The sequence below is a fragment of the Orbicella faveolata genome, unplaced genomic scaffold, assembly GCF_042242905.1.
Source record: "Orbicella faveolata isolate gen_17 unplaced genomic scaffold, um_ofav_v1 contig_24, whole genome shotgun sequence".
Lineage (NCBI taxonomy): Eukaryota > Metazoa > Cnidaria > Anthozoa > Scleractinia > Merulinidae > Orbicella > Orbicella faveolata.
This window is the reverse complement of record NW_028301552.1, coordinates 20017664-20045000: the sequence shown is the minus strand read 5'-3', so window position 1 is coordinate 20045000 and position 27337 is coordinate 20017664. Positions and strand designations below refer to the sequence as shown.

The 27337-nt window shown below is 38.3% G+C and overlaps 2 protein-coding genes across 7 annotated transcripts in view; both read right to left on the bottom strand.

Annotated features, from left to right (window-relative positions):
• LOC149110816 (uncharacterized) overlaps nt 1–25259 on the bottom strand; it is a 40207-nt gene extending 14948 nt beyond the window's left edge. The window contains exons 1-15 of one of the 6 annotated variants that reach the window (XM_089291135.1): nt 25157–25259; nt 23350–23407; nt 22162–22234; nt 20923–20976; nt 19591–19648; nt 17941–18326; nt 17799–17856; nt 16462–16519; nt 15991–16048; nt 11994–12050; nt 9580–9633; nt 8533–8598; nt 7652–7726; nt 1844–2005; nt 570–647 (exon numbers count right to left, since the gene is read on the bottom strand). In XM_089291135.1, the coding sequence (XP_089147261.1) occupies nt 570–647; nt 1844–2005; nt 7652–7726; nt 8533–8596 (379 nt within the window). In that variant the 5' untranslated portion in view covers nt 8597–8598; nt 9580–9633; nt 11994–12050; ... (7 more) ...; nt 23350–23407; nt 25157–25259. Of the gene's footprint in view, nt 1–569; nt 648–1843; nt 2006–7651; nt 7727–8532; nt 8599–9579; nt 9634–10798; nt 10934–11993; nt 12053–14599; nt 14666–15990; nt 16049–16132; nt 16149–16461; nt 16520–17798; nt 17857–17940; nt 18497–19590; nt 19649–20922; nt 20977–22161; nt 22235–23349; nt 23408–25156 lie in introns of those variants that run through there. The other 5 variants (XM_089291136.1, XM_089291140.1, XM_089291137.1 and 2 more) reach the window with 5 other exon arrangements.
• On the bottom strand, nt 1967–7627 carry LOC149110817 (uncharacterized). The gene has a single exon (XM_089291247.1). The coding sequence runs from the start codon at nt 4949–4951 to the stop codon at nt 4361–4363; it is 591 nt and encodes a 196-aa protein (XP_089147373.1). The 5' UTR covers nt 4952–7627; the 3' UTR covers nt 1967–4360.
• Nucleotides 25260–27337: the final 2078 nt, after the last annotated feature.

The following is a 27337-nucleotide window of genomic DNA, read 5'->3' as shown; positions in this document are numbered from 1 at the left end:
TCAAAAAAATACTACTTACAATGCACAGAAGAAAACATCTAAAACCTGATTTATTCTTGCAAAAGTCATATTCGTAATTTGGTATTGGACTCGAAATAGCTTGCAATGGACGCTCATAAGAGGGAATATCGTTGAAAAGAGATTAATGTCATTTGCAGTTGAAGAGTTCGATACGATAGCTGTCGACTTAACAAAGTGAAGCCCTTTTTCATGCGTCTGTCCTGTTATTGATCATGAATTTCGTCATAACATTGTCAAAATAGCTGTGGATCCACGAGGCGATAGCCGAGTAGATCAAAAGACTACTCTGACAATGTTACGACAAAATTTATTGTCAATGACAGGACAGACGCATGAAAAATTGGCGTCAATTTGTTTTTTCATAATAATAAATTGTCAAATTGTCCGCTCAGCCGCTTTTGCTCGTCGCGTCAACATCGCATAAGTTATAAATTCACGCGTTTGTTCGCTTATTGACAATGAAAATTAGCCAACGAGTGTGCGATAATTTCTTCAGTTATTGTAAAATTCATGTCATAAATATAAATCAGTTAAGTCAAGGATTTTACCTGTTTCTATGGCCTTAGTCAAAGTTGGTTCCAAATTGACGGCAGCCGTTGCATCATTCAGGGCCTCGTGGAAATTCCCTGAGTAATAGAATTGAAGAAAACATTTCATGCACAGAAGACGAAGAAGTAGCGAAAAAGTAAAAGCGATAAGAGCTCACGAGGTTGTAGAGATATGCAATGTGTGTGTCTTTTTTCGATGCTCAGACCCCTCTCAATTTAGTCGCACGCAATGGTTCTGTTCCGATCCTTGAAATACGGAAGACTCTCGTTAAATCAAACCTCCCAGGGCACGTTATGGAGAGTTATCGGGTTATGGGAACAAACGACCGGGGGCAGTTGGGAATAAAACTGTTGCGTTTTAATCAGGTTTAATACTGAAAAAGAGTAAAACTTGAACGATTCTTCGCCAACACAGCAGAGTAAAATAGATCTGAAGGGAATAAAACAAGGCAAGCTAAACAGCAGATCAATAAGGTTTTGGATTAACATCGCGTGAAGCGAGCTGAATTGCAACCTTTGTCAAGGGTGGTCTTAGATCGATAGTAGGGACATTCCAAATACAATTGACATATTTTTTTTATGCAGCATCATCACTTAGCATCTCTCTTGGCTCACCGCTAAATTTTCTCATTCTGATTCGCTAAAACTGATCACGGACGCGACATTTCTCGTCCCAGGGAGGGCTGGGGCACTGTCTGGCGGCTTAGGCCAAAACTGATCTCACAATATGATCTTGCGCAGACACTATCAGACGGTGGTTTACCCATTGGTGAATATCAAACTATAGTGTCCGTTCACTGAAGTAGGTCATGAAACGTTCCTATTTCATTTTTTTTAGATGAAGTAAAAGAGCTTATACGCTTCTGTGCGGCTTTCTGTTTGGAAATAGCACGAATAAGCAGTTTTCAGGCTGAAAACTGCAATGAACTGCGATACAGTAAAACAACAATCGAGCGTAAAGAGGTTTGAGATTGTAAAGAGAACACACTTTGGCATGTAGAGTTGTATTTAATTTACACATGCAAGTATAATTTCACCCAAAGAAGTAGCAACTCAGCATAAAAAAAGCGCAAATTCAGAAAATACCAGAAAATTTACCGGTGAACATGAAAGACAATTAAGTATTTATTTCTATGGACTGATAGTTTTCCCCGGAAAGTTAGTTTCCCAATATCATCTGTTCGAATGATAGTTTCTATTATAATCATCAGTGAAAGGCTGAATGCAAAGAAAGCAACAACTTCTTTTGATTGGTGGATAAATTTAAATCTTACCAAGATGGTAATAAGCTGTTGCCCTATGGCTGTACAGCTTGGCATTCAGCTGGAAATCTTTGCAGTTCACATGAATTCCTTCTGTGTAGAAGTATATCGCGTTACAAACTTCTTTTCTTGTGATTTCTTTGTCACCTTCTTCCTGATAGACTTCTGCTATCGCTGAAAAAAACAAATTTGATTAGTAACTTATTTTGTACGGCTAAGCATTGTTTAATTTGTTTCCCTTACATTGTTCATTTTCTTGCAGAGTGGGACAGGCCTTATGCGCCACTCTGGAGCAAGTAGTTGGGTGAACGTGATGTGCACACAGCTATGCGCAGCTAACATTATGTATTAGTAGATTTTATATCCGAGCATGAGTTAACCCTACAAAAGTACGTCTGAATTAAATGGCATTCAATCTTTTTCAGTTCTTTTCTGTGTAATGGTCTGTGAGTTTTCACTTCGGATTGCAATAGTTATCATTTTTGAATAAATATCATTCTGTAAGTATTTAATCAAAAGGCCTTTTAGGCTACCCCCTTCTTATTACACTACTTCGTAGTAGAAGATAAAAGTAGTCAAATAGTCCATGGGCCAGGACCCCAAAAAATAGCATTTCGGTACTACTCAGGGAGAGTAATGCTACCATATATTTTTGAAAACTGCAATTACTTTAGTTTCATATTATGTATGATAGCAATACTAAATGAGTAGCTTCATAGGATTTATCACGTGACAAACTGACATCACTCATTTCTACAGAATCATCAGCATACAAGCAATGACTGCTTAAAAGTAGTATTTCCCTGCTCAATAACCATACGTAAAGGGTACTTTATATGTGCAATGATAGAAATTTCTGCCAGATGAGTTTTTAAACCACTTAGTTAAAACTTACATGAGCTTTAAGGATTTTGTTTCCATGGCAACGCTGAAAGATATTTAAATTTTAACAAAAGAACTTTTAAGTATTTTTTTTATAAATTAATGCGTTGATCTCGCAGAATTTTCACCAAACGAAAGCAGGAGAAAATAAGTGATTCACAACTAATGATTTGGTGAGATGCAATTGCTATCAAGACAGTGGTTCTCAATTAATACCTTTCGGCCATCTTGGATCCGCCATCTTCGCTGTTAAAACACTATTATTCTAAAGCAGAATGTGGCAAAAGTGTTTGAAAATTGAAAGCATTTTCCCTTTTGATTCAAAGCACTCATTATGCAATTAAAAAAACTCTTGAAAAGCTCCCTTATGTTGAAGAAGCCCAAAAATTCATAAGAAATTGAGAAATATTGCCATAAAAAGAAAGCATAATTTACGTGGAGGAGTAATGGTTTCACAATTTCCTCGACACTATCTTCTTAATCTAGCTTAACGGATTATTTCTATTGATATTTAAAATGCCTTAATTTTCCTCATCCTCCTCGTCATCAGAGCATTGTTCATCAAGAATCTCCTCCTCCTCAGCACTATTAGGGAGTTAAAGAAAACCACGACGGCAACGAGAACGTCAACAAACAAAAGGTTTAATGAGCAAAACAATTAGAGAACTTAAGCAAACCACGACGGCAACGGCAACGAGAACGAAATGAAATGATGTGAAGTATATATGAAAAAATTCATATTTGAACTGCGGTAGTAGATGAAAGTGAATTATTTCATATATACTTCACATCATTTCACTCACGGGAAGATATGAACTCAATTAATTGACCTCGCTCCCAATGTGTGGCTTCATAGCTCAGTTGGTAGAGCATCGCACCGGTATCGCGGAGGTCACGGGTACGAATCCCGTTGAAGCCCTGATTTTTTTTTCAGGCTTCTTCTTTCCAGTTGCTTAAATTGGAAAATTTACTGCGATGATCATACTTCACTTTCATCTACTACCGCAGTTCAAATATGAATTATTTCATATATACTTAACATTACACATTTAGCTTGAGTAACTTCCTGGACAGATAGATATAACGAACAAATCTATACTGCTGCGAAATTCGAAGGTAAAATATAAAACTATTTTTTACTGGACGCCGTCTCTGGCGTCGCTGTCGTCATTACTTAAGGCCTCTATTGTTGCAGTCACGAAGACGGCACATATCGGTGCATTTAAGGTCATTTGTAAGGCAGGTCGGCACGTGGACAGCTTGCATGATCTCGCACGATCTTGCACAAAAACAGGAGAGAAACTCAAGAAGAACTGCAGGGCAGGGTTTGCCATTCATCCATTGATGGATAAGTTGCAGCACTTCTCGACCCATCTTTGACCAACTGGTGAAGGGACTAGAGGGCAGCTCTGTAAACTTCTCCAAATAGCTGCTTGCAATTGGTAGTTTGCTCTCAAGGAGTATATCCTTAAACAACAGAAACAATCCGCACAGGGAGGCAGCTGGTTCGAGTCAACTTTGCCTTGTTTGGCACAGAATATCCTACAACAAAGTCCAATGGCGTTACATACTCCATAACCATGCGATAATAAAAAAAAAGCCTTAGACGGAGAAACACTCTGGTACCTGCTTCCTCGTGCGTCGACCTTAGTTGTTCTCTTGCTGTTGATGTATCTTGTAGTCTGCCTTGACGTTTCTGACTTTATGCCCGCTTTCTGAGCCTCTCTTCTCTCTCTTGTGGTTTTTGATCGAATTATTTCTGTAAACGTCGAAGACCACGTCAATACGCTGGCTGTCTGTTCCTTCATGCAAAACCATGGACATCATACTGTCAGCCAATTCAGCAAATGTTTTCTGGTCGCCTCTTATCTCCTGGACCATTACCATTCCGTCAAAAATTCGCCCACACGGCTGAGGAATCATATCTGCTGCTGTCATATTCTTCTGGCTGGCTCCTTGGCAAGTGATGATTTGCTGGTTCTCTTCAGCAATCTCGGCATCAGTCGAGTCAAGGGCCCAAGGGCAAGATCCGAGAGGGTGGTTCAGTACATCATTCATCTTCAACGTTCTGTTCTCAGCGGTAATGATCGTTTGAGCAAACTGCGCACGATCCGCTTTAATGATTACTCCCTTTCTTGACCCTATTTGTCCTTTCATCTTCTTGTTTAACTGCCTATCATGACAAAATGTCTTATAAAGCGTCTGTCCGAAAGCCTCTGCCGGAGGCATGCAGATCATTGTCTCTCTCAGGAGTTGCGAGGTTGCCGGTAGATAGACAACTAGGTCTTGCCTTCTCCCTTAAAGGGATTGATCCAGCTTCCTTCGAGCATCGACATCATCAATTTCATGTCTTCTTCGTGTCGCGCGATCACCAGCGTTACATGGGGGTACAAGCGAGATCACTGGAAGATCAATGTTTCTTTTCCTTGTCCTAGCTTGCTCAGCTCCAGGGGGCGGAAGGAGGTTCCGGGACCAAAATGCCTGGCTTAGACCGCAATAACATTTATTCGATGAGATGTTCCTGCGCCATAAAGCGTCTCTTCTATTCTATCAATATTATCCCACGCGAGCGTTGCTTGAATATTTTTCGGCAAATGAACATCATTATCAGGCGTCAAGGCCATTTTTTGTAGGCAAAGCCGGCTGTGTTTATTTCCTCAATTTGCGTATAGGCAATCCCACGCCCACATCGGCTTAACATCTGTATAAGTTCAACATTGCAGTTTGCAAAGTTTTATCTGCGTATGGTAATAGCATTTACGTGGAAGGTTTTCCTCCAGTTATCAAGTATATAATGTCTTGCCCAAAAGAGTTGCCAACAAGGCACCGGTAGCGATGAGGATATTCCGTTGGGATTTCTAAGTTGCTAGTTAGACGAGTATATAAAAAGGCATCTAGTTCTGCTGGGAGATTGATTGCATTGTCACATAGTTTAGAAGATTTCGGTGGCCATGCCATTTCAGTGTTATTTGAAAGAACTACATTACAGATGTACAGTCCAACTTGCTATTTTCCTTGACTTTACAGGGAGTCAGCCCTGTTGTCGAATTGCTGAGATAAAGTTACCATCTCTCTGGCTAGTTGAGCATTTGAAAACTTGTTGGAAAGAACAAAGACTTAATTATTGTTCATGAGATCTCCAAATTGTAACATGTCGCCGAAATCGTTTTCTAACTTTCTTCAGAAATGTCTTTTTAGTTGATTCGGATATTTCAGTAGCGCCCATTGATCGCATGGAGATTACTGCTTCTCTCTCAGATCAACCATCTAAATAAGCCTGGGATTTAATAAATCTGATCAATTAAACTCAAACATTTCGTCGTAAGCTTGAGACTCTACATCAAAAAAATTGGTTTTCATCCGAGTCCGGTTCACTGCTTTCCAAGTCAGTGTACTTGCCCGCTTTATCTGGTCAGGTACAATCTCAAAAGCACCGATCATGGTAACACGCTTCAGCTGCTACCAAATCACGACAGGCAAGGCCAATAAGCCTGCTATCATCCGCAGCAATAGCAGCTTTTCTAAAGCATCTAAATACAAGTCAACCTACTGAGTCAAAGGGATCGCGTGTTCTTGTACATGCAGTCTTATTTTCGCAAAAAGTGTACATTTTCGAGTAAGTTCCGCTCGTGCTTGGCTCTTGCCGACGAGATCTTTGCCCTTCGCTTTGCAAATTAAACTTCGAAATCTGTTTCGCAGCCGTTGTTTGAAAAATGCTCTCCAACTAATCTCGCTTCATGCTAAAAAGACTACGGCATTTCCTGTGATATATGACTTGGGGAATTTCTCCTTCCTTGGTATTCTCTGCCAATGAATAAAGCAATGGCCCATGCCTTTTAATTGTAGCCGCGTTCAATAAATATTTCAAAGAGTCGAATCTTTTTTAAAAATAGGAATAATTAGCAGACTTTCGTCATGTGAACAGTGAATAATACAAGTTTTAAAAGCAGGTCTTTAGTTTGGTCTAGGAATAAAACAACAATTGAAACTGTAAGTAGCAGTCAAGTTTCCTTGAGTCGAACAGACTCTTGAATTTTTGTAAGTATTTTGTTCAGTGAGCATAAAAATACTAAGTGTTCCCTGTTTCTCTATATTACTTGATAAAAAGCGTCCAAACTGCGAAAATTTGGCACGAACTTTGAAGTATTTACCATGCAGCGAGACCGTTATCTTAGATGTTACCCATGATGCTTTTCGAGTTTGAGCTGCATGGTTTCATGTAAGTTTTTCTTTTTCAAATCAACTTATAATTTTAGTTTTTAACCAAAAATGTTGAGAAAAGCTGTTTACTGTACAATGTAGTAATTTATTAATATTAGAAATAGAGAATGCATTTAAAATAACTGTTTTAATGTGAGCCTCGTTTCCATGTCACGGCAATATTTTTGAAAAAAAGGAGTAGGCAAAAAATACTGAAAGCTACTCTTTCACGATTGCTATCAAGTAAATTTGAAAAGTCCTTCATACAACCTTTCATCATATATCACTCACATTTTCTCCCCCCGAGTGGTACTAAGAACCTGCCCAGGCCCATGGACTAAAAGCGAACAGTTGTGTGTATCTCAGAGAAGTTTTACATGTAAACCATGTGGTTCATGATTTACTCTTTTTTATAAAACAAGATATCAAATCACTGACTAATGACTTGATGTTACCAGCTTTTGGGTCAAATTAGAATACAGTTAATGCCTAATCGTACCTTTTTGGTACGCTTCAGCTTCGGGGATATGGCGGGCCCGTTTGATCTCGTCAATAACTAATCAAAAAAAATATTTTGTGTGTGTGTGTGTGTGTGTGTGTTACCCAAGAGTTTCCCCCGGCGACCCAACCGCTGACCGCCATGGCTCAGAATCCCACCAGAACTAGCCGAACAGGTTCGATTTGGTGTAAAATTAATAGTGTATTATATAATAAACTAATCGGCAGTTATTTTCTTACCTCTTAGAGTATTATCATCAAAATCAGGTTTTTCATCAGAAGGGCCTGGGCCTGGTGCTGGGCCATGGGCTATGACTGATAATACGTCGGGAAAAGAAACTTCGCTTTGTTATTCAAAAACTCCTTACAGCTGTTTTCATTTGAGTGTTGAAAAGTAATTGCTTTTGTGTAACTATACGCTACACGATTGGCTGAAAAAACTAGTGCCACTTTTACAGCCAATCAGAAGAGAAACCAAAACCAATCCTTATTCGCTCGCACACGTTTTCCCGCGCTTCGCTTCAGTTACATGTATTTACTTAGTTTTAATTGGTTCATTGGATTGTCTGTCACCTTTGTGATTGGCTAGAGTTATTACTTTGGTTTTGGTTTAATAACGATACTCAATTGAAAACTGCTCTACTTCGTAACTACCAGCAGTAATTTACAACCAGGAGCCATAATCGATTATGGCTCCTGTTACAACATAATTAATATAATGACAATTAGTAACAAATAACGTTGCAAAACAGCAAAATAGTTGTGTACAAAAATAAATAAAGTTCTTGGATCTGTCTTTTGTCTTGTTTCGCCTATTTACATCTCAAGTAATTTTTCCTTTTTACCGTTTCTAGGTATTAAGGTGTCAAGTGCATTCAAGCCTCATAAATTAGTTTATATTTCGGGCTATCAAATAAGTTAGAGGGGATGACATTAGATTTCCACAGCCTGCATTGTAGACCTTGTTCACTACAAAATAACATTGCGCTTCAAGTTCCACGACTATTTTAAAACCAGTTAGTTAGCTTTAAAATATTTGATGCTTTTACACCAGCCGCGCACTGAAACCGATGATAAATACTTCATTTCTTGTAAAGGTGTTTCCAGTTTTGACTTCTTACCTGCTAAAACATCTTCATCAAAATCCACTTTTGCTTCACGTGACTTATTTCCACTCTCCGCCATGACTGAAATACAAAAGAAAGCAAATATTCGTATTGTTTTTGTTCACATTATCGAATCTTTATCTATATTATGCTTTTTCCAAACCTCATTGCCAAACACCATTTATGAACATGACTGTCTTGAACTTGCTTGAAGTCAACCAATCCCGTTTCATTTAACTTCCATTACAAAAAGGTTGATTTACTTCCCAAGAACGTGGACAAAGGAAACAATTCGAGAGCGCTGATTTGTACAATAGTAAAAATAGGTCAGACGATAGAGGGTCCCCTTACTATTTAAAAGATTGATGTGCCTCATGACCATACGAAAGTATGACCATAGTACACGTGAATCAACGTTCTTTTAGAGAACGATGAAAGTTTTCATTGGAGCCGTCAAAAAATTGTATTTACTCTTTGGCACAAAGGCTAAGTTTTGAATGTCACGGTTGCGTGACTTCCATAAAAGTCACAAGTAAGAGTTACTCAACTAAGCTGGTGGGTTTCAAACGCAAAACCGAAATAGAGGTTACTTTTACCTTGATTCATAACAATTACATCGGCACGGACAATAAAGCGAAAAAGAGGTGAGATTAAAGAAAGAAGTCAAAACGTATTTCCTCGAACACGCAGACAGTTTGCACCACCACCCCCCTCCTCCCCCACCACCCCCCGGAACACAATACATTGAAACTCAAATTATTCCACAGCACATGGAGACATCAATCCCTAATCAAAACAAGTTTGAGACACAAATTCAGTGAACATGGCTAACTAAAAGTTTTGCATATGCATTCTTGATGCCGGCGAAGGTGACTGCAATTCTGCACTTTCCCTGTCGTCCGTTGTTTATAAGTTTTATCTCGACAGAGGGTTCAAATCAGAGAGCTATGCAATTACTTTGCATTAACTAATTAACATTCAAGAGTGTGACAAAATTTAAAATACAGACGATGAGTACAAGAGAGTCAACAAAGATTATGAATAATCATATAGAATACCTACCTCAGGCCTTCACCTGAGCTAAACAGAAAACTATGATTCAGTTGACTCTGTAGGCTGTGGAGAAACGTTTACAGCAATTACTGCACGGCTCGTTTAGAAACATTAATCAAGCTTGAGTTTCTGAATCTTTGAAACTTCTGCACGACTTACGTCACCACGCATTGTAAAACGACTGAATGTGAAACCAAAATTTGAATTACAAATAATGAAACAGGGGTTTTTCCCTCATTCCGTGAAAGATCAGCACATCTGGCTCTGACTTAGTGAAAGAGCATCGAGCTATACTCTCTTCGAACTGAAAAACATAGTTATCTCCAAACCTTTATTAAGCTATTCTGTCAACTACCGTATATTGTTCTCGTGTTTTGATTATATTCCTTTGAATGTACTGATCTTAAAACATACAATCAAGGAAAATAACTTTTTTAGGCTTTCTCAAACTGGAATATTACCGCATTTGCTTTTTGAGTCTATAATTGGAATAAACGCCCCATCATGATAAGTTAATTCGAGGACGGCGTTTAATCGAATAAATACGATATTTAAAACACCAAACGACTGTCAGCTATGTCAATTCGTGGCATATCCTGTCTAGTTCTCCTTGCTCTCCCTTACCCCACCCTGCTCAGAAGAGCTGTAAAGACAGTTTCCTCGCAGGCTACTTGGCGAATATCACAAAACCCCTAGAACAGCGGAAGTCTATCACAGTTTACTGTTCTCGTTCACACATTTTCTTTTTCACACCTGATTACTTTAAAGGTTTAATATCGTGACAATGAGCAACTCTCAGTCACCAGCGAGTAACGTCATCAACAAAATACACATTAACACCGCTAAAAGTCGGATACGACATAGCTCCACTAAGATCACCTAACTTGCCTCCTTCCCCTTTGAAATACAGACAGTCGCCTTTTGAGATATGAATACGAAACGATTGAATATTCTGGTATAAAGTCAAGGCCGGAAAGCACGTTTGATACGGGAAGTTGAATGATCTCCAATAAACTTCAGTGATATCAAGTGATCAGTGTCGCAATTTCTGGATATTTTATACATATGACTGAGTCACGTTGAGAAAAAACACATACAACAGCAGCATTTTTAAATATTAAGCAAAAGTTGAATACTTCATTCCCCCAAAAGAAACCACATCTAAAATACAAACAATGCATATGGATCGAAAATGCGTCAACAAAGATTATGCATCTATTATGTATACCTCAGCTCAGACCTTCACCTCAGCTGATCAGAAAGAAAACTATGATTCAGATGGTCTCAGATGACTTGCTAGCCTATGGAGAACCGATTACACCAAATTATTACTACACGAGTCGTTGAGAAACATTGGACAAGTCTGAGTTCCTGAATCGACTAGACCCTTACTGTGTATAGAAAATGACTGAAAGCGAAACCAAAAGTTGAATTACAAATAATCAACTATAAGGAATTTTCCTCATTCCATGAAAGATCAGCGCATCTGGCTCGTGACCTCATAACATTAATCTGGCTTGTACACGTGATCAATAGCTAGTGTGTAAGAGAAAGGATTCGAAGAGTCGCCTGTATGTTAATTACTTGATTACTTGGTATTTTTGGTTAGTTTTTCATCTTTGATTTCGAATACAACTTTATGGCGCGAGTATATAAACACCAAATGACTATCAGCTACATGTATGTCAATAATTGACACATCCTGTCTGGTTCCCCTTGTTCTTCTTTCCCGCCCTGCTCAGAAGAGCTGTAAAGACAGCTTCCTCGCAGGCTACTTCGTAAATATCACAGAAACTCCTACAACAGCGAAAGTCTATCACAGTTTACTGTTATCTTTCGGGCTCTTTGTTTTCATACTTGATTACTTTTACGGATATATCGTGACAATGAGTAATTCTCAGTCACCAGCGAGTAAAGTCATCAACAAAATACACATGGACACCGCTAAAAGTCGAGTACACGACATACCCTCTAGGGATAAAATGCCCCGACAAACTTGTGTGATAATTTATGACGGGAAAAAAACAAAACTCGAGTGGTCGCTTTCGCAATTTCTGGGTATGAAATATACTAAGATCACCTAACTTGCCTCCTTTCCCTTTGAAATACAGACAGTCGCCCCTTTAAGAAATAAACAGACTAAGAAACAATTGAATACTCTGCGATAAAGTTGATTTTGATACGGGAAGTTCAATGACCCTCAATGGCTTCAGTATTATCGAGTGGTCGCTTTCGCAATTTCTGGATATGAAATATGTGTGACAGAGTAACGTTGTAGAAAAAATACATACAACAGCAGCATTTTTAATTGTTAGTCAAAATATGAACACTTCATTCCCCACGAGAAAACATATACAGACAATGCATATGGATTCCAAATGCGTCAACAAAGATAATGCATCTGTTATGTATCGAATTCCTACCTCAGACCTTCACTTCAGCTGATCAGATAGAAAACTATGATTCAGATGACTGGTAGCCTATGGAGAAAAGTTCACAGCAATTATAATTAAAACACTTGAAAAGTTAGAGTTTCTAAATCGAAAAACGTTTGCGCAACTTACCTCACTGTGTGTCCGACCACAGCACAAAGTAAAACAGAAAGTTGAATAATGAGTAATTAAATAGGGGGTTCCCCTCATGCATAACTAAACTATTGATGATTTCTCTACTTGCGTGAGGCCCGTCGTTTATGCTTAACTTTATATCCCAACAAATTTTTAAGTCTGGGAGCTTAGCAGTTTCTTTTCATGAGATAAGTAAGGCAGTTTTTGCCAACGAGCCAGCCGAGCGAAGACGCGTCATCAACAAAATGAAAAGAAAGTAAATATTCGTATTATTTTTGTTTACATTATCGAATCTTTATCCATATTATTCTTTTTCCAAACCTCACTACCGGACACCATTTATAAACATGACTGTCTTGAACTTGCTTAAAGTCAACAAATCCCGTTTCATTTATTTTCCATTACAAAAATTTTAATTTACCTCCCAAGAGCGTGGACAAAGGAAACAATTCGAGAGCGCTGATTTGTACAATAGTAAAAATAGGTCAGGCGATAGGGGGTCCCCCTTACTATTTAAAACATTGATGTGCCTCGTGACCATACGAAAGTATGACCACAGTACACGTGAATCGACGTTCTTTTAGAGAACGATGAAAGTTTCCATTAGAGCCGTCAAAAAATTGTATTTAGTCTTAGGCACAAAGGCCATGTTTTGAATGTCACGGTTGCGTGACTTGCATAAAAGTCACAAGTAAGAGTTACTCAACTAAGCTGGTCGTTTTCAAACGCAAAACCGAAATAGAGGTTACTTTTACCTTGATTCACAACAATTACATCGGCACGGACAATAAGACGAAAAAGAGGTGAGATTAAAGAAAGAAGTCAAAACGTATTTCTTCGAACACGCAGAAAGTTTGCACCACCACCCACCCACCCCACCACCCCCCGGAACACAATACATTGAAACTCAAATTATTCCACAGCACATGGAGATATTAATCCCTAATCAAAACAAGTTTGAGATACAAATTCAGTGAACATGGCTAACTAAAAGTTTTGCATATGCATTCTTGATGCCGGCGAAGGTGACTGCAATTCTGCACTTTCCCTGTCGTCCGTTGTTTATAAGTTTTATCTCGACAGAGGGTTCAAATCAGAGAGCTATGCAATTACTTTGCATTAACTAATTAACATTCAAGAGTGTGACAAAATTTAAAATACAGACGATGAGTACAAGAGAGTCAACAAAGATTATGAATAATCATATAGAATACCTACCTCAGGCCTTCACCTGAACTAAACAGAAAACTATGATTCACATGACTCTCTAGGCTGTGAAGAAACGTTTACAGCAATTACTGCACGGCTCGTTTAGAAACATTGGAAAAGCTTGAGTTTCTGAATCTTCGAAACTTCTGCACGACTTACGTTACCACGCATTGTAAAACGACTGAATGTGAAACCAAAAGTTGAATTACAAATAATGAAATAGAGGTTTTTCCCTCATTCCGTGAAAGATCAGCACATCTGCTCTGACTTAGTGAAAGAGCATCGAACTATACTCTCTTCGAACTGAAAAACATCGTTGTCTCCAAACCTTTATTAAGCTGTTCTGTCAACTACCGTACATTGTTCTCGTGTTTTGATTGTATTCCTTTGAGCTTCGAATGTACTGATCTTAAAACATACAATCAGGGAAAATATTTTTTTTTTTAGGCTTTCTCAAACTGGAATCTTACCGCATTTGCTTTTCGAGTCTATTATTGGAATAAACGCCCCATCATGATAAGTTAATTCGAGGACGGCGTTTAATCGAATAAATACGGTATTTAAAACACCAAATGACTTTCAGCTATGTCAATTCGTGTCACATCCTGTCTAGTTCTCCTTGTTCTCCCTTACCCCACCCTGCTCAGAAGAGCTATAAAGACAGTTTCCTCGCAGGCTACTTGGCGAATATTACAAAGACCCCTAGAACAGCGGAAGTCTATCACAGTTTACTGTTCTCGTTCACACATTTTCTTTTTCACACCTGATTACTTTAAAGGTTTAATATCGTGACAATGAGCAACTCTCAGTCACCAGCGAGTAACGTCATCAACAAAATACACATTAACACCGCTAAAAGTCGGATACGACATAGCTCCACTAAGATCACCTAACTTGCCTCCTTCCCCTTTGAAATACAGACAGTCGCCCTTTGAGATATGAATACGAAACAATTGAATATTCTGGTGTAAAGTTGAGGCCAGAAAGCACGTTTGATACGGGAAGTTGAATGACCTTCAATAAACTTCAGTGATATCAAGTGATCAGTGTCGCAAATTCTGGATATTTTATACATATGACTGAGTCACGTTGAGAAAAAACACATACAACAGCAGCATCTTTAAATATTAAGCCAAATTTGAATACTTTTTCCCCCACGAGAAACCAGATCTAAAATACAGACAATGCATCTGGATTCAAAATGCGTCAACAAAGATTATGCATCTTTTATGTATCGAATACGTACGTCAGCTCAGACCTTCACCTCAGCTGATCAGACAGAAAACTATGATTCAGATGGTCTCAGATGACTTGCTAGCCTATGGAGAACAGATTACAGCGATTACTACACGAGTCCTTGAGAAACATTGGAAACGTCTGAGTTTCTGAATCGACTAGACCCTTACAGTGTGTAGAAAATGACTGAAAGCGAAACCAAAAGTTGAAATACAAATTACATACTCTCTAAAGTAAAAACGGAACGATTCAAACGGGCTTTTTTAAATAGATGTCTTTTTAAATTTATTTCTTAAAATCTTTCTTGTAATACATATGATAGGTTTTTTCTAGTTTAGCTTAGTTTGTTATTGATTGTAAAGCCACACGTATGTTGTCACTGATTTCTTTATAAAGACTTCTACTAATGACTTCTACTACTAATCAACTATAGGGACTATATCATCCCATGAAAGATCAGCGCATCTAGCTCGTGACCTCATAATATTAATCTAGCTTTTACACGTGATCAATAACTAGTGTGTAAGGGAAAGGATTCGAAAAGTCGCCTGTATGTTAATTACTTGATTACTTGGTATTTTTGGTTAGTTTTTCATCTTTGATTTCGAATACAACTTTATGGCGCGAGTATATAAACACCAAATGATTTATCAGCTACATGTATGTCAATAATTGACATATCCTGTCTGGTTCCCCTTGTTCTTCTTTCCCGCCCTGCTCAGAAGAGCTGTAAAGACAGCTTCCTCGCAGGCTACTTCGTAAATATCACAGAAACTCCTACAACAGCGAAAGTCTATCACAGTTTACTGTTTTCTTTCAGGCTCTTTGTTTTTCATACTTGATTACTTTTCGGGATATATCGTGACAATAGGTAATTCTCAGTCACCAGCGAGTAACGTCATCAACAAAATTCACATTAACACCGCTAAAAGTCGAATACACGACATACCCTCTTGAGATAAAATGCCCCGACAAACTTGTGTGACAATTTATGACGCGACAAAAACAAATCTCGAGTGGTCGTTTTCGCAATTTCTGGTTATGAAATATACTAAGATCACCTAACTTGGCTCCTTTCCCTTTGAAATACAGACAGTCGCCCTTTGAGAATTAACTAAACTAAGAAACAGTTGATATTCGGATATAAAGTTGAGTTGATATGCGAAGTTGAATGACCTTCAATGAACTTAAGTGATATCGAGTGGTTGCTTTCGCAATTTCTGGACATTAAATTCATATGACTGAGCAACGTTGTAGGAAAAAAATGTATACAACAGCAGCATGTTTCGCTATTAAGCAAAATTTGAACGGTCCATTCCCCACGAGAAACCGTATCTAAAATACAGACAACACATATGGATTTAAAATTCGTCAAAGTTTAAACATATGTCCCGCATCGAATGCTTACCTCAGACCTTCACCTCAGCTGATCAGACAGAAAACTATGATTCAGATGGCTCTGTAGCCTATGGAGAAAAGTTTACAGCAATTAAATATGAAATATTTCAACAGTTGGAGTTTCTGAATTGAAGAACGTCTGCGCACCTTACCTTACCGTGTGTTGGGACACAACGGAAAGTGAAACAGGAAGTTAAATAGCAAATTAAATCGGGAGGAGGGGTTCCCTTCATTTCATGCATAACTGAACTACAAATGATTTCTCGACTTTCGTGAAGCACGTTGTTTATGCTTAAGTTTATATCTCCACAGAGTTTTCAAGTATGAGAGCTTAGCAGTTTCTTTTCATTACATAATTAAAGCATTTAAATATGAATAGTTCATACCCCACCAAAAACGGCCAGATCTAAATACAAACAATACATATGGATTCAAAATGCGTAAACAAAGATTAAACATATGTCGTATATCAAATACCAACCCCGGACCTTCACCTCAGCTGATCAGACAGAAAACTATCCTTCAGATGACTCGGTAGCCTGTGGAGAAATGTTTACACCAATTACTTCACGAGATTGGAGAAGTCTGAGTTTCTAAAACGACAAAACGTCTGCGCAGCTAACCTTACGGGCATTGCGAAACTACTAAATGTGAAATCGAAAGTTGATTTACTAAAAATAATAATCAAAGAGGGAGTTTCCCTCATTCCATACATACGAGATCAGTGTGCTGATATGGCTTGTGATCTCATAATATTAACCTAACTTGCACAAGTGATCAACAGTGTAGGCAGTAAGGGAGATAAGTCGCCTGCATGTTAGTTGCCTGATCAGTTTCTTTGCACTTGTTGGTATTTTTAGTCAGTCTTTCATCTGAAATTACGAATGCACCCTCATTTTCAATTTATGTAAATGCCAAATGACTGAAAGCGAAACAAAAACTTGAATTACAAATAATGAAATAGGGGTTTTTCCCTCACTCCATGAGAGATCAGCGCATCTGGCTCGTAACCTCATAATAATAATCTGGTTTCTACACGTGATCAGTAGTGGAAGACAAAGGGAAAAAGGTCGCCTTTATGTTACTTGCTTGATTACTTCCTTTGCACTTGTTGGTATTTTTAGTCAATTTTTCAACCTTTGTTAGGAATACACCCTTATTGTCAAAGTATTTAAATACCAGACGACTGACAGTGAAAGCTATTTCACTCTCTTCCGTCCACCCCTGTTCAGAAGATCTATAAAGACGGCTTCTAGCCTGGCCATTTTACAAATATCACCGAATCCCCTACAACAGCGAAAGTATATCGCAGTTTACTGTTTTCTTTCAGACTTTTCTTTTTCACACTTGATTACTTTCAAGGATATATCGTGACAATGAGCAATTCTCAGTCACTAGTGAGTAACGTCATCAACAAAAATACACATTAACACCGCTAAAAGTCGAATAAAGGACATAGCTCCACTAAGATCCCCTAACTTGCCTCCTTCCCCTTTGAAATACAGACAGTCGCCCCTTTGAGAAATAAACAGACTAAGAAACAATGGAATACTCTGCGATAAAGTTGATTTTGATACGGGAAGTTCAATGACCTTCAATGGCTTCAGTAATATCGAGTGGTGGCTTTCGGCAATTTCTGGATATGGAATATATGTGACAGAGTAACGTTGTAGAAAAAATACATACAACAGCAGCATTTTTAATTGTTAGTCAAAATATGAACACTTCATTCCCCACAAGAAAACAAATACAGACAATGCATATGGATTCAAAATGCGTCAACAAAGATAATGCATCTATTATGTATCGAATTCCTACCTCAGACCTTCACTTCAGCTGATCAGATAGAAAACTATGATTCAGATGGCTCGGTAGCCTATGGAGAAAAGTTTATAGTAATTAAATATGAAATATTTCAACAGTTGGAGTTTCTGAATTGAAGAACGTCTGCGCACCTTACCTTACCGTGTGTTGGGACACAACAGAAAGTGAAACAGGAAGTTAAATAACAAATTAAATCGAGAGGGGGGTTCCCTTCATTTCATGCATAACTGAACTACAAATGATTTCTCGACTTTCGTGAAGCACGTTGTTTATGCTTAAGTTTATATCTCCACAAAGTTTTCAAGTATGAGAGCTTAGCAGTTTCTTTTCATTACATAATTAAAGCATTTAAATATGAATAGTTCATACCCCACCAAAAACGGCCAGATCTAAATACAAACAATACATATGGATTCAAAATGCGTCAACAAAGATTAAACATATGTCGTATATCAAATACCAACCCCGGACCTTCACCTCAGCTGATCAGACAGAAAACTATCCTTCAGATGACTCGGTAGCCTGTGGAGAAATGTTTACACCAATTACTTCACGAGATTGGAGAAGTCTGAGTTTCTAAAACGACAAAACGTCTGCGCAGCTAACCTTACGGGCATTGCGAAACTACTAAATGTGAAATCGAAAGTTGATTTACAAAAATAATAATCAAAGAGGGAGTTTCCCTCATTCCATACATGGGAGATCAGTGCACTGATATGGCTTGTGATCTCATAATATTAACCTAACTTGCACAAGTGATCAACAGTGTAGGCAGTAAGGGAGATAAGTCGCCTGCATGTTAGTTGCCTGATCAGTTTCTTTGCACTTGTTGGTATTTTTAGTCAGTCTTTCATCTGAAATTACGAATGCACCCTCATTTTCAATTTATGTAAATGCCAAATGACTGAAAGCGAAACAAAAACTTGAATAACAAATAATGAAATAGGGGTTTTTCCCTCACTCCATGAAAGATCAGTGCATCTGCCTCGTGACTTGATAATGATAATCTGGCTTCTACACGTGATCAATAGTGTAAGAAAAAGGGAATTGAAAAAGGTCGCCTTTATGTTACTTGCTTGATTACTTCCTTTGCACTTGTTGGTATTTTTAGTCAATTTTTCAACCTTTGTTAGGAATACACCCTTATTGTCAAAGTATTTAAATACCAGACGACTGACAGTGAAAGCTATTTCACTCTCTTCCGTCCACCCCTGTTCAGAAGATCTGTAAAGACAGCTTCCTGCCTGGCCATTTTACAAATATCACCGAATCCCCTACAACAGCGAAAGTTTTCTCTCAAAATTTTTCTTTTTCACACTTTATTACTTTTAAGGATATATCGTGACAACGAGCAATTCTCAGTCACTAGGGAGTAACCTGATCAACAAAAACACACATAAACACCGCTAAAAGTCGAATAAAGGACATAGCTCCACTAAGATCACCTAACTTGCCTCCTTCCCCTTTGAAATACAGACAGTCGTCCCTTTGAGAAATAAATAGACTAAGAAACCATTGAATACTCTGCTATAAAGTTGAATTTGATACGGGAAGTTCAATGACCCTCAATGGCTTCAGTATTATGAGTGGTCGCTTTCGCAATTCTCGATATGAAATATGTGTGACAGAGTAACGTTGTAGAAAAAATACATACAACAGCAGCATTTTTAATTGTTAGGCAAAATATGAACACTTCATTCTCCACGAGAAAACATATACAGACAATGCATATGGATTCAAAATGCGTCAACAAAGATAATGCATCTATTATGTATCGAATTCCTACCTCAGACCTTCACTTCAGCTGATCAGATAGAAAACTATGATTCAGATGACTCGGTAGCCTATGGAGAAAAGTTCACAGCAATTATAATTAAAACACTTGAAAAGTTAGAGTTTCTAAATCGAAAAACGTTTGCGCAACTAACCCTACAGTGTGTCCGACCACAGCACAAAGTAAAACAGAAAGTTGAATAATGAGTAATTAAATAGGGGGTTCCCCTCACGCATAACTAAACTATTGATGATTTCTCGACTTGGGTGAGGCCCGTCGTTTATGCTTAACTTTATATCCCAACAAATTTTTAAGTCTGAGAGCTTAGCAGTTTCTTTTCATGAGATAAGTAAGGCAGTTTTTGCCAACGAGCCAGCCGAGCGAAGACGCGTCATCAACAAAATGAAAAGAAAGTATATTATCGAATCTTTATCCATATTATTCTTTTTCCAAACCTCACTACCGGACACCATTTATAAATATGACTGTCTTGAACTTGCTTAAAGTCAACAAATCCCGTTTCATTTATTTTCTATTACAAAAATTTTAATTTACCTCCCAAGAGCGTGGACAAAGGAAACAATTCGAGAGCGCTGATCTGTACAATAGTAAAAATAGGTCAGGCGATAGGGGGTCCCCCTTACTATTTAAAACATTGATGTGCCTCGTGACCATACGAAAGTATGACCATAGTACACGTGAATCAACGTTCTTTTAGAGAACGATGAAAGTTTCCATTAGAGCCGTCAAAAAATTGTATTTAGTCTTAGGCACAAAGGCCATGTTTTGAATGTCACGATTGCGTGGCTTGCATAAAAGTCACAAGGAAGAGTTACTGAACTAAGCTGGTCGTTTTCAAACGCAAAACCGAAATAGAAGATACTTTTACCTTGATTCACAACAGTTACATCGGCACGGACAATAAGACGAAAAAGAGGTGAGATTAAAGAAAGAAGTCACAACGTATTTCTTTGAACACGCAGAAAGTTTGCACCACCACCCACCCACCCCACCACCCCCCGGAACACAATACATTGAAACTCCACAGCACATGGAGACATAAATCCCTAATCAAAACAAGTTTGAGACACAAATTCAGTGGACATGGCTAACTAAAAGTTTTGCATATGCATTCTTGATGCCGGCGAAGGTGACTGCAATTCTGCACTTTCCCTGTCGTCCGTTTTTTATATGTTTTATCTCGACAGAGGGTTCAAATCAGAGAGCTATGCAATTACTTTGCATTAACTAATTAACATTTCAAGAGTGTGACAAAATTTAAAATACAGACGATGAGTACAAAAGAGTCAACAAAGATTATGAATAACCATATAGAATACCTACCTCAGGCCTTCACCTGAGCTAAACAGAAAACTATGATTCAGATGACTCTGCAGGCTGTGAAGAAACGTTTACAGCAATTGCTGCACGGTTCGTTTAGAAACATCGCAAAAGCTTGAGTTTCTGAATCTTCGAAACTTCTGCACGACTTACGTTACCACGCATTGTAAAACGACTGAATGTGAAACCAAAAGTTGAATTACAAATAATGAAATAGGGGTTTTTCCCTCATTCCGTGAAAGATCAGCACATCTGCTCTGACTTAGTGAAAGAGCATCGAACTATACTCTCTTCGAACTGAAAGACATTGTTATCTCCAAACCTTTATTAAGCTATTCTGTCAACTACCGTGCATTGTTCTTGTGTTTTGATTGTATTCCTTTGAGCTTCGAATGTACTGATCTTAAAACATACAATCAAGGAAAATATTTTTTTTAGGTTTTCTCAAACTGGAATCTTACCGCATTTGCTTTTTAAGTCTATTATTGGAATAAACGCCCCATCATGATAAGTTAATTCGAGGCCGGCGTTTAATCGAATGAATACGGTATTTAAAAGATCAAATGACTGCCACCTATGTCAATTCGTGTCACATCCTGTCTAGTTCTCCTTGCTCTCCCTTATATACCCCACCCTGCTCAGAAGAGCTGTAAAGACAGTTTCCTCGCAGGCTACTTTGCGAATATCACAAAAACCCCTAGAACAGCGGAAGTCTATCACAGTTTACTGTTCTCGTTCACACATTTTCTTTTTCACACCTGATTACTTTAAAGGTTTAATATCGTGGCAATGACCAACTCTCAGTCACCAGCGAGTAACGTCATCAACAAAATACACATTAACACCGCTAAAAGTCGGATACGACATAGCTCCACTAAGATCACCTAACTTGCCTCCTTCCCCTTTGAAATACAGACAGTCGCCTTTTGAGATATGAATAGGAAACAATCGAATATTCTTGTATAAAGTTGAGGCCGGAAAGCACGTTTGATACGGGAAGTTGAATGACCTTCAATAGACTTCAGTGATGTCAAGTGATCAGTGTCGCAATTCCTGGATATTTTATACATATGACTGAGTCACTTTCAGAAAAAAACACTTACAACAGCAGCATCTTTAAATATTAAGCAAAATTTGAATACTTTTTTCCCCACGAGAAACCAGATCTAAAATACAGACAATTCATCTGAGTTCAAAATGCGTCAACAAAGATTATGCATCTTTTATGTATCGAATACGTACCTCAGCTCAGACCTTCACCTCAGCTGATCAGAAAGAAAACTATGATTCAGATGGTCTCAGATGACTTGCAAGCCTATGGACAACAGATTACAGCAATTACTACACGACTCGTTGAGAAACATTGGAAAAGTCTGAGTTCCTGTATTGACTAGACGCTTTTAAGAGTCTATTTAAAAATATGTGTAGAAAATGACTGAAAGCGAAACCAAAAGTTGAATTACAAATAACCAACTATAGGGTATTTCCCTCATTCCATGAAGGATCAGCGCATCTGGCTCGTGACCTCATAATATTAGTCTGGCTTGTATACGTGATCCATAACTAGTGTGTAAGGGAAAGGATTCGAAAAGTCGCCTGTATGTTAACTACTTGATTACTTGGTATTTTTGGTTAGTTTTTCATCTTTGATTACGAACACAACTTTATGGCGCGAGTATATAAAAACCAAATAACTATCAGCTACATGTATGTCAATAATTGACACATCCTGTCTGGTTTCCCTTGTTCTTCTTTCCCCACCCTGCTTCCTCGCAGGCTATTTCGTGAATATCACAGAAACTCCTACAACAGCGAAAGTCTATCACAGTTTACTGTTATCTTTCAGGCTCTTTGTTTTTCATACTTGATTACTTTTCGGGATATATCGTGACAATAAGTAATTCTCAGTTACCAGCGAGTAACGTCATCAACAAAATTCACATTAACACCTCTAAAAGTCGAATACACGACATACCCCCTTGGGATAAAATGCCCCGACAGACTTGTGTGACAATTTATGACGGGACAAAAACAAAACTCGAGTGGTCGCTTTCGCAATATCTGGGTATGAAGTATACTAAGATCACCTAACTTGCGTCCTTTCCCTTTGAAATACAGACAGTTGCCCTTTGAGAATTAACTAAACTAAGAAACAGTTGAATATTCGGATATAAAGTTGATATGGGAAGTTGAATGACCTTCAATGAACTTCAGTGATATCGAGTGGTTGCTTTCGCAATTTCTGGACATTAAATTCACATGACTGAGTAACGTTGTAGGAAAAAAATGTATACAACAGCAGCATGTTTCGCTATTAAGCAAAATTTGAACGGTCCATTCCCCACGAGAAACCGTATCTAAAATACAGACAGCACATATGGATTTAAAATTCGTCAAAGTTTAAACACATGTCACGCATCGAATGCTTACCTCAGACCTTCACTTCAGCTGATCAGACAGAAAACTATGATTCAGATGGCTCTGTAGCCTATGGAGAAACGTTTACAGCAATTAAACATGAAATATTTCAACAGTTGGAGTTTCTGAATTGAAGAACGTCTGCGCACCTTACCTTACCGTGTGTTGGGACACAACAGAAAGTGAAACAGGAAGTTAAATAACAAATTAAATCGAGAGGGGGGTTCCCTTCATTTCATGCATAACTGAACTACAAATGATTTCTCGACTTTCGTGAAGCACGTTGTTTATGCTTAAGTTTATATCTCCACAGAGTTTTCAAGTATGAGAGCTTAGCAGTTTCTTTTCATTACATAATTAAAGCATTTAAATATGAATAGTTCATACCCCACCAAAAACGGCCAGATCTAAATACAAACAATACATATGGATTCAAAATGCGTCAACAAAGATTAAACATATGTCATATATCAAATACCAACCCCAGACCTTCACCTCAGCTGATCAGACAGAAAACTATGATTCAGATGACTCGGTAGCCAATGGGGAAATGTTTACAGCAATTACTACACGAGATTGGAGAAGTCTGAGTTTCTAAAAAGACAAAACTTCTCCGCAGCCAACCTTACGAGCATTGCGAAACTACTAAATGTGAAATCGAAAGTTGATTTACTAAAAATAATAATCAAAGAGGGAGTTTCCCTCATTCCATACATACGAGATCAGTGTGCTGATATGGCTTGTGATCTCATAATATTAACCTGACTTGCACAAGTGATCAACAGTGTAGGCAGTAAGGGAGATAAGTCGCCTGCATGTTAGTTGCCTGATCAGTTTCTTTGCACTTGTTGGTATTTTTAGTCAGTCTTTCATCTGAAATTACGAATGCACCCTCATTTTCAATTTATGTAAATGCCAAATGACTGAAAGCGAAACAAAAACTTGAATAACAAATAATGAAATAGGGGTTTTTCCCTCACTCCCTGAAAGATCAGCGCATCTTGCTCGTGACCTCATAATGATAATCTGGCTTCTACACGTGATCAATAGCGTAAGAAAAAAGGAAAAAGGTCGCCTTTATGTTACTTGCTTGATTACTTCCTTTGCACTTGTTGGTATATTTAGTCAATTTTTCAGCCTTGGGTAGGAATACACCCTTATTGTCAAAGTATTTAAACACCAGACGACTGACAATGAAAGCTATTTCACTCCCTTCCCTCCACCCCTGTTCAGAAGATCTGTAAAGACAGCTTCCTGCCTGGCCATTTTACAAATATCACCGAATCCCCTACAACAGCGAAAGTCTATCGCAGTTTACTGTTTTCTTTCAGACTTTTTCTTTTTCACACTTGATTACTTTTAAGGATATATCGCGACAATGAGCAATTCTCAGTCACTAGGGAGTAACCTGATCAACAAAAACACACATAAACACCGCTAAAAGTCGAATAAAGGACATAGCTCCACTAAGATCCCCTAACTTGCCTCCTTCCCCTTTGAAATACAGACAGTCGCCCCTTTGAGAAATAAACAGACTAAGAAACAATGGATTACTCTGCTATAAAGTTGAATTTGATACGGGAAGTTCAATGACCCTCAATGGCTTCAGTATTATCGAGTGGTCGCTTTCGCAACTTCTGGATATGAAATATGTGTGACAGAGTAACGTTGTAGAAACAATACATACAACAGCAGCATTTTTAATTGTTAGTCAAAATATGAACACTTCATTCCCCACGAGAAAACAAATACAGACAATGCATATGGATTCCAAATGCGTCAGCAAAGATAATGCATCTATTATGTATCGAATTCCTACCTCAGACCTTCACTTCAGCTGATCAGATAGAAAACTATGATTCAGATGACTCGGTAGCCTATGGAGAAAAGTTCACAGCAATTATAATTAAAACACTTGAAAAGTTAGAGTTTCTAAATCGAAAAACGTTTGCGCAACTTACCCTACAGTGTGTCCGACTACAGCACAAAGTGAAACAGGAAGTTGAATAATAAGTAATTAAATAGGGGGGTTTCTCTCATGCATAACTAAACTATTAATGATTTCTCGACTTGCGTGAAGCAAAAAACAGAGGCAAAAGGAAACATTCATCCATGAGCTACTCACAGGAGCGTTTGATTAAATTCTAGGATGCTCTTAAATGCAAAGCTAAAAATATTCCTATTGAGTTCCGATCACAATTTATTTCAGTTAAAGTGATGAAGGCAGAATCACTTACTCAATCGATCAACCGCTTCCAGTAAACCTTTTTTGTTTCTGTACTCCTTTAAAACCTCCGCAAATATTTAACAGGTTTTTGGGGATGGTAAACGAACGAAATGGTGGCCTTTAGCGCGGAGAATAGTGGACTGTTGGAAAAAGAGACGACGTTGGAAATCTCAAAGGCGTTTAAAAAGGAGTTATTTGAAGAATCTCTGATGATCGCACTTCGCAGGATCATGAACGCCAATTGAAAGACCTTTTCCATTAACGACGTGGCATCTTCGATCCTTTGTTTTTCATAATATACATCTGTACCCTTGAGAACCCATAAATGGATTGTGTTACCGTCCCGTGCCAGAAAAACTGTTTGTGTGCATATGTCAGTTAAAATGTCAGAGATCATAGCTTTTGGTGCAAATGGCTCCGAAGCTGAAAACTCAAAGTCATATCGTAATTATCATGAGATCCTTCAAATTCTGTGCTCGTCCTTACTCAACAACTTAACAAACAAAGCTTCATGAGTATTGCGACGACTTACGTGAGTTCTCCAAAGAACCTTATAGGCATCGTAACGTGCATTCCGAAAGGTTATTTTCCAAACATCTTCGTGCTGAAGAACAGCTCAGTACCTCGTCGTAAAGTTTTAGACTAGATCGATAACAATCAAGAGCTTCAAGGAACACCCAAAAACTCAAAATCGCATCAGAGTAAATAACATGCAGCTCCTCCTTCATCTCTCTGTCCCAGTTCTTTGGCAATGTTAATACGTTTGTTGTGGTATTCAATGGCTCGTTGAAAATCTCCCGACTCTAGTAGGCATTGCCAAGGTTGCCCTAAGCACGTCCTTTCCCGAATCTTTATCGAATTCCTTTAGCAGTGCTAAGATGTAGCTTGTCGTATTCGACTTCTTGTTGAAAGTCACCCAGCCTATCACAAGCATTGTTAAGATTGCCAGAAGCACGTCCCTCCTCACCTTTCTGCCCAAGTTCTTTTGTAATGCTAGAATGTTGCTCGTTTAAAATGGCCCACACGTTCGTAGACATTGCCGAAGATCGCAATAAGCACGTCCTTCTCCACCTCTCTGCCTCAGTTCTTTGGCAATTCGAAGATGGTGGGTGTGGTACTCAATGGCTTCTTTAAGATCAACTAGACTCCTACAGTACAGCCAAGATTTCCATAAGCACACCCTTCTCCACCCCTCTCACTCAGTTCTTTGGCAATGCAAAGGTGTTTGTTATGGTGCTCAGTGGATTGTTGAAAATCACCCAGACTATCATTATCATCGCCAAGATTGCCATAAGCACGTCCTTCCTGACTTCTTTGACACTGAAAACCTGACAAGAAAGCAAAACCTCAAGTCCGCAAACATTTCGTCACCACTGTTCACAATGTCACACATAAATCTTCAATGTAGCTGGGACATTGCAGCTCCACGGTTTGAATAGACGCGATGAATCGTAAAACTTTTAACCTACGTAGACCTGTTTTAACTTTACTTTATTTATTCTGTTTTGTTCGTCATTTTCGTCATTCCTTTTAGTTTCGAAATATATGTTACGACATCCACCATTATATATCTCCATTTCGCGTACTGCAGAAAATTTAAAGGAGCTCAGTCACGGTTTGCGCATATTGAAAAGTTTAGCCTCAATTTTTCAAATTCGTCGTTTATAACCCGTGTTAATCTTCTCCATCCTTAGCCATCCTTGTCCCTTTATGGTTTATCCTTATCTCTTTGGTGTTTTTCCCTTATTAAACTGTTATTTTCAGGTTTCCTAC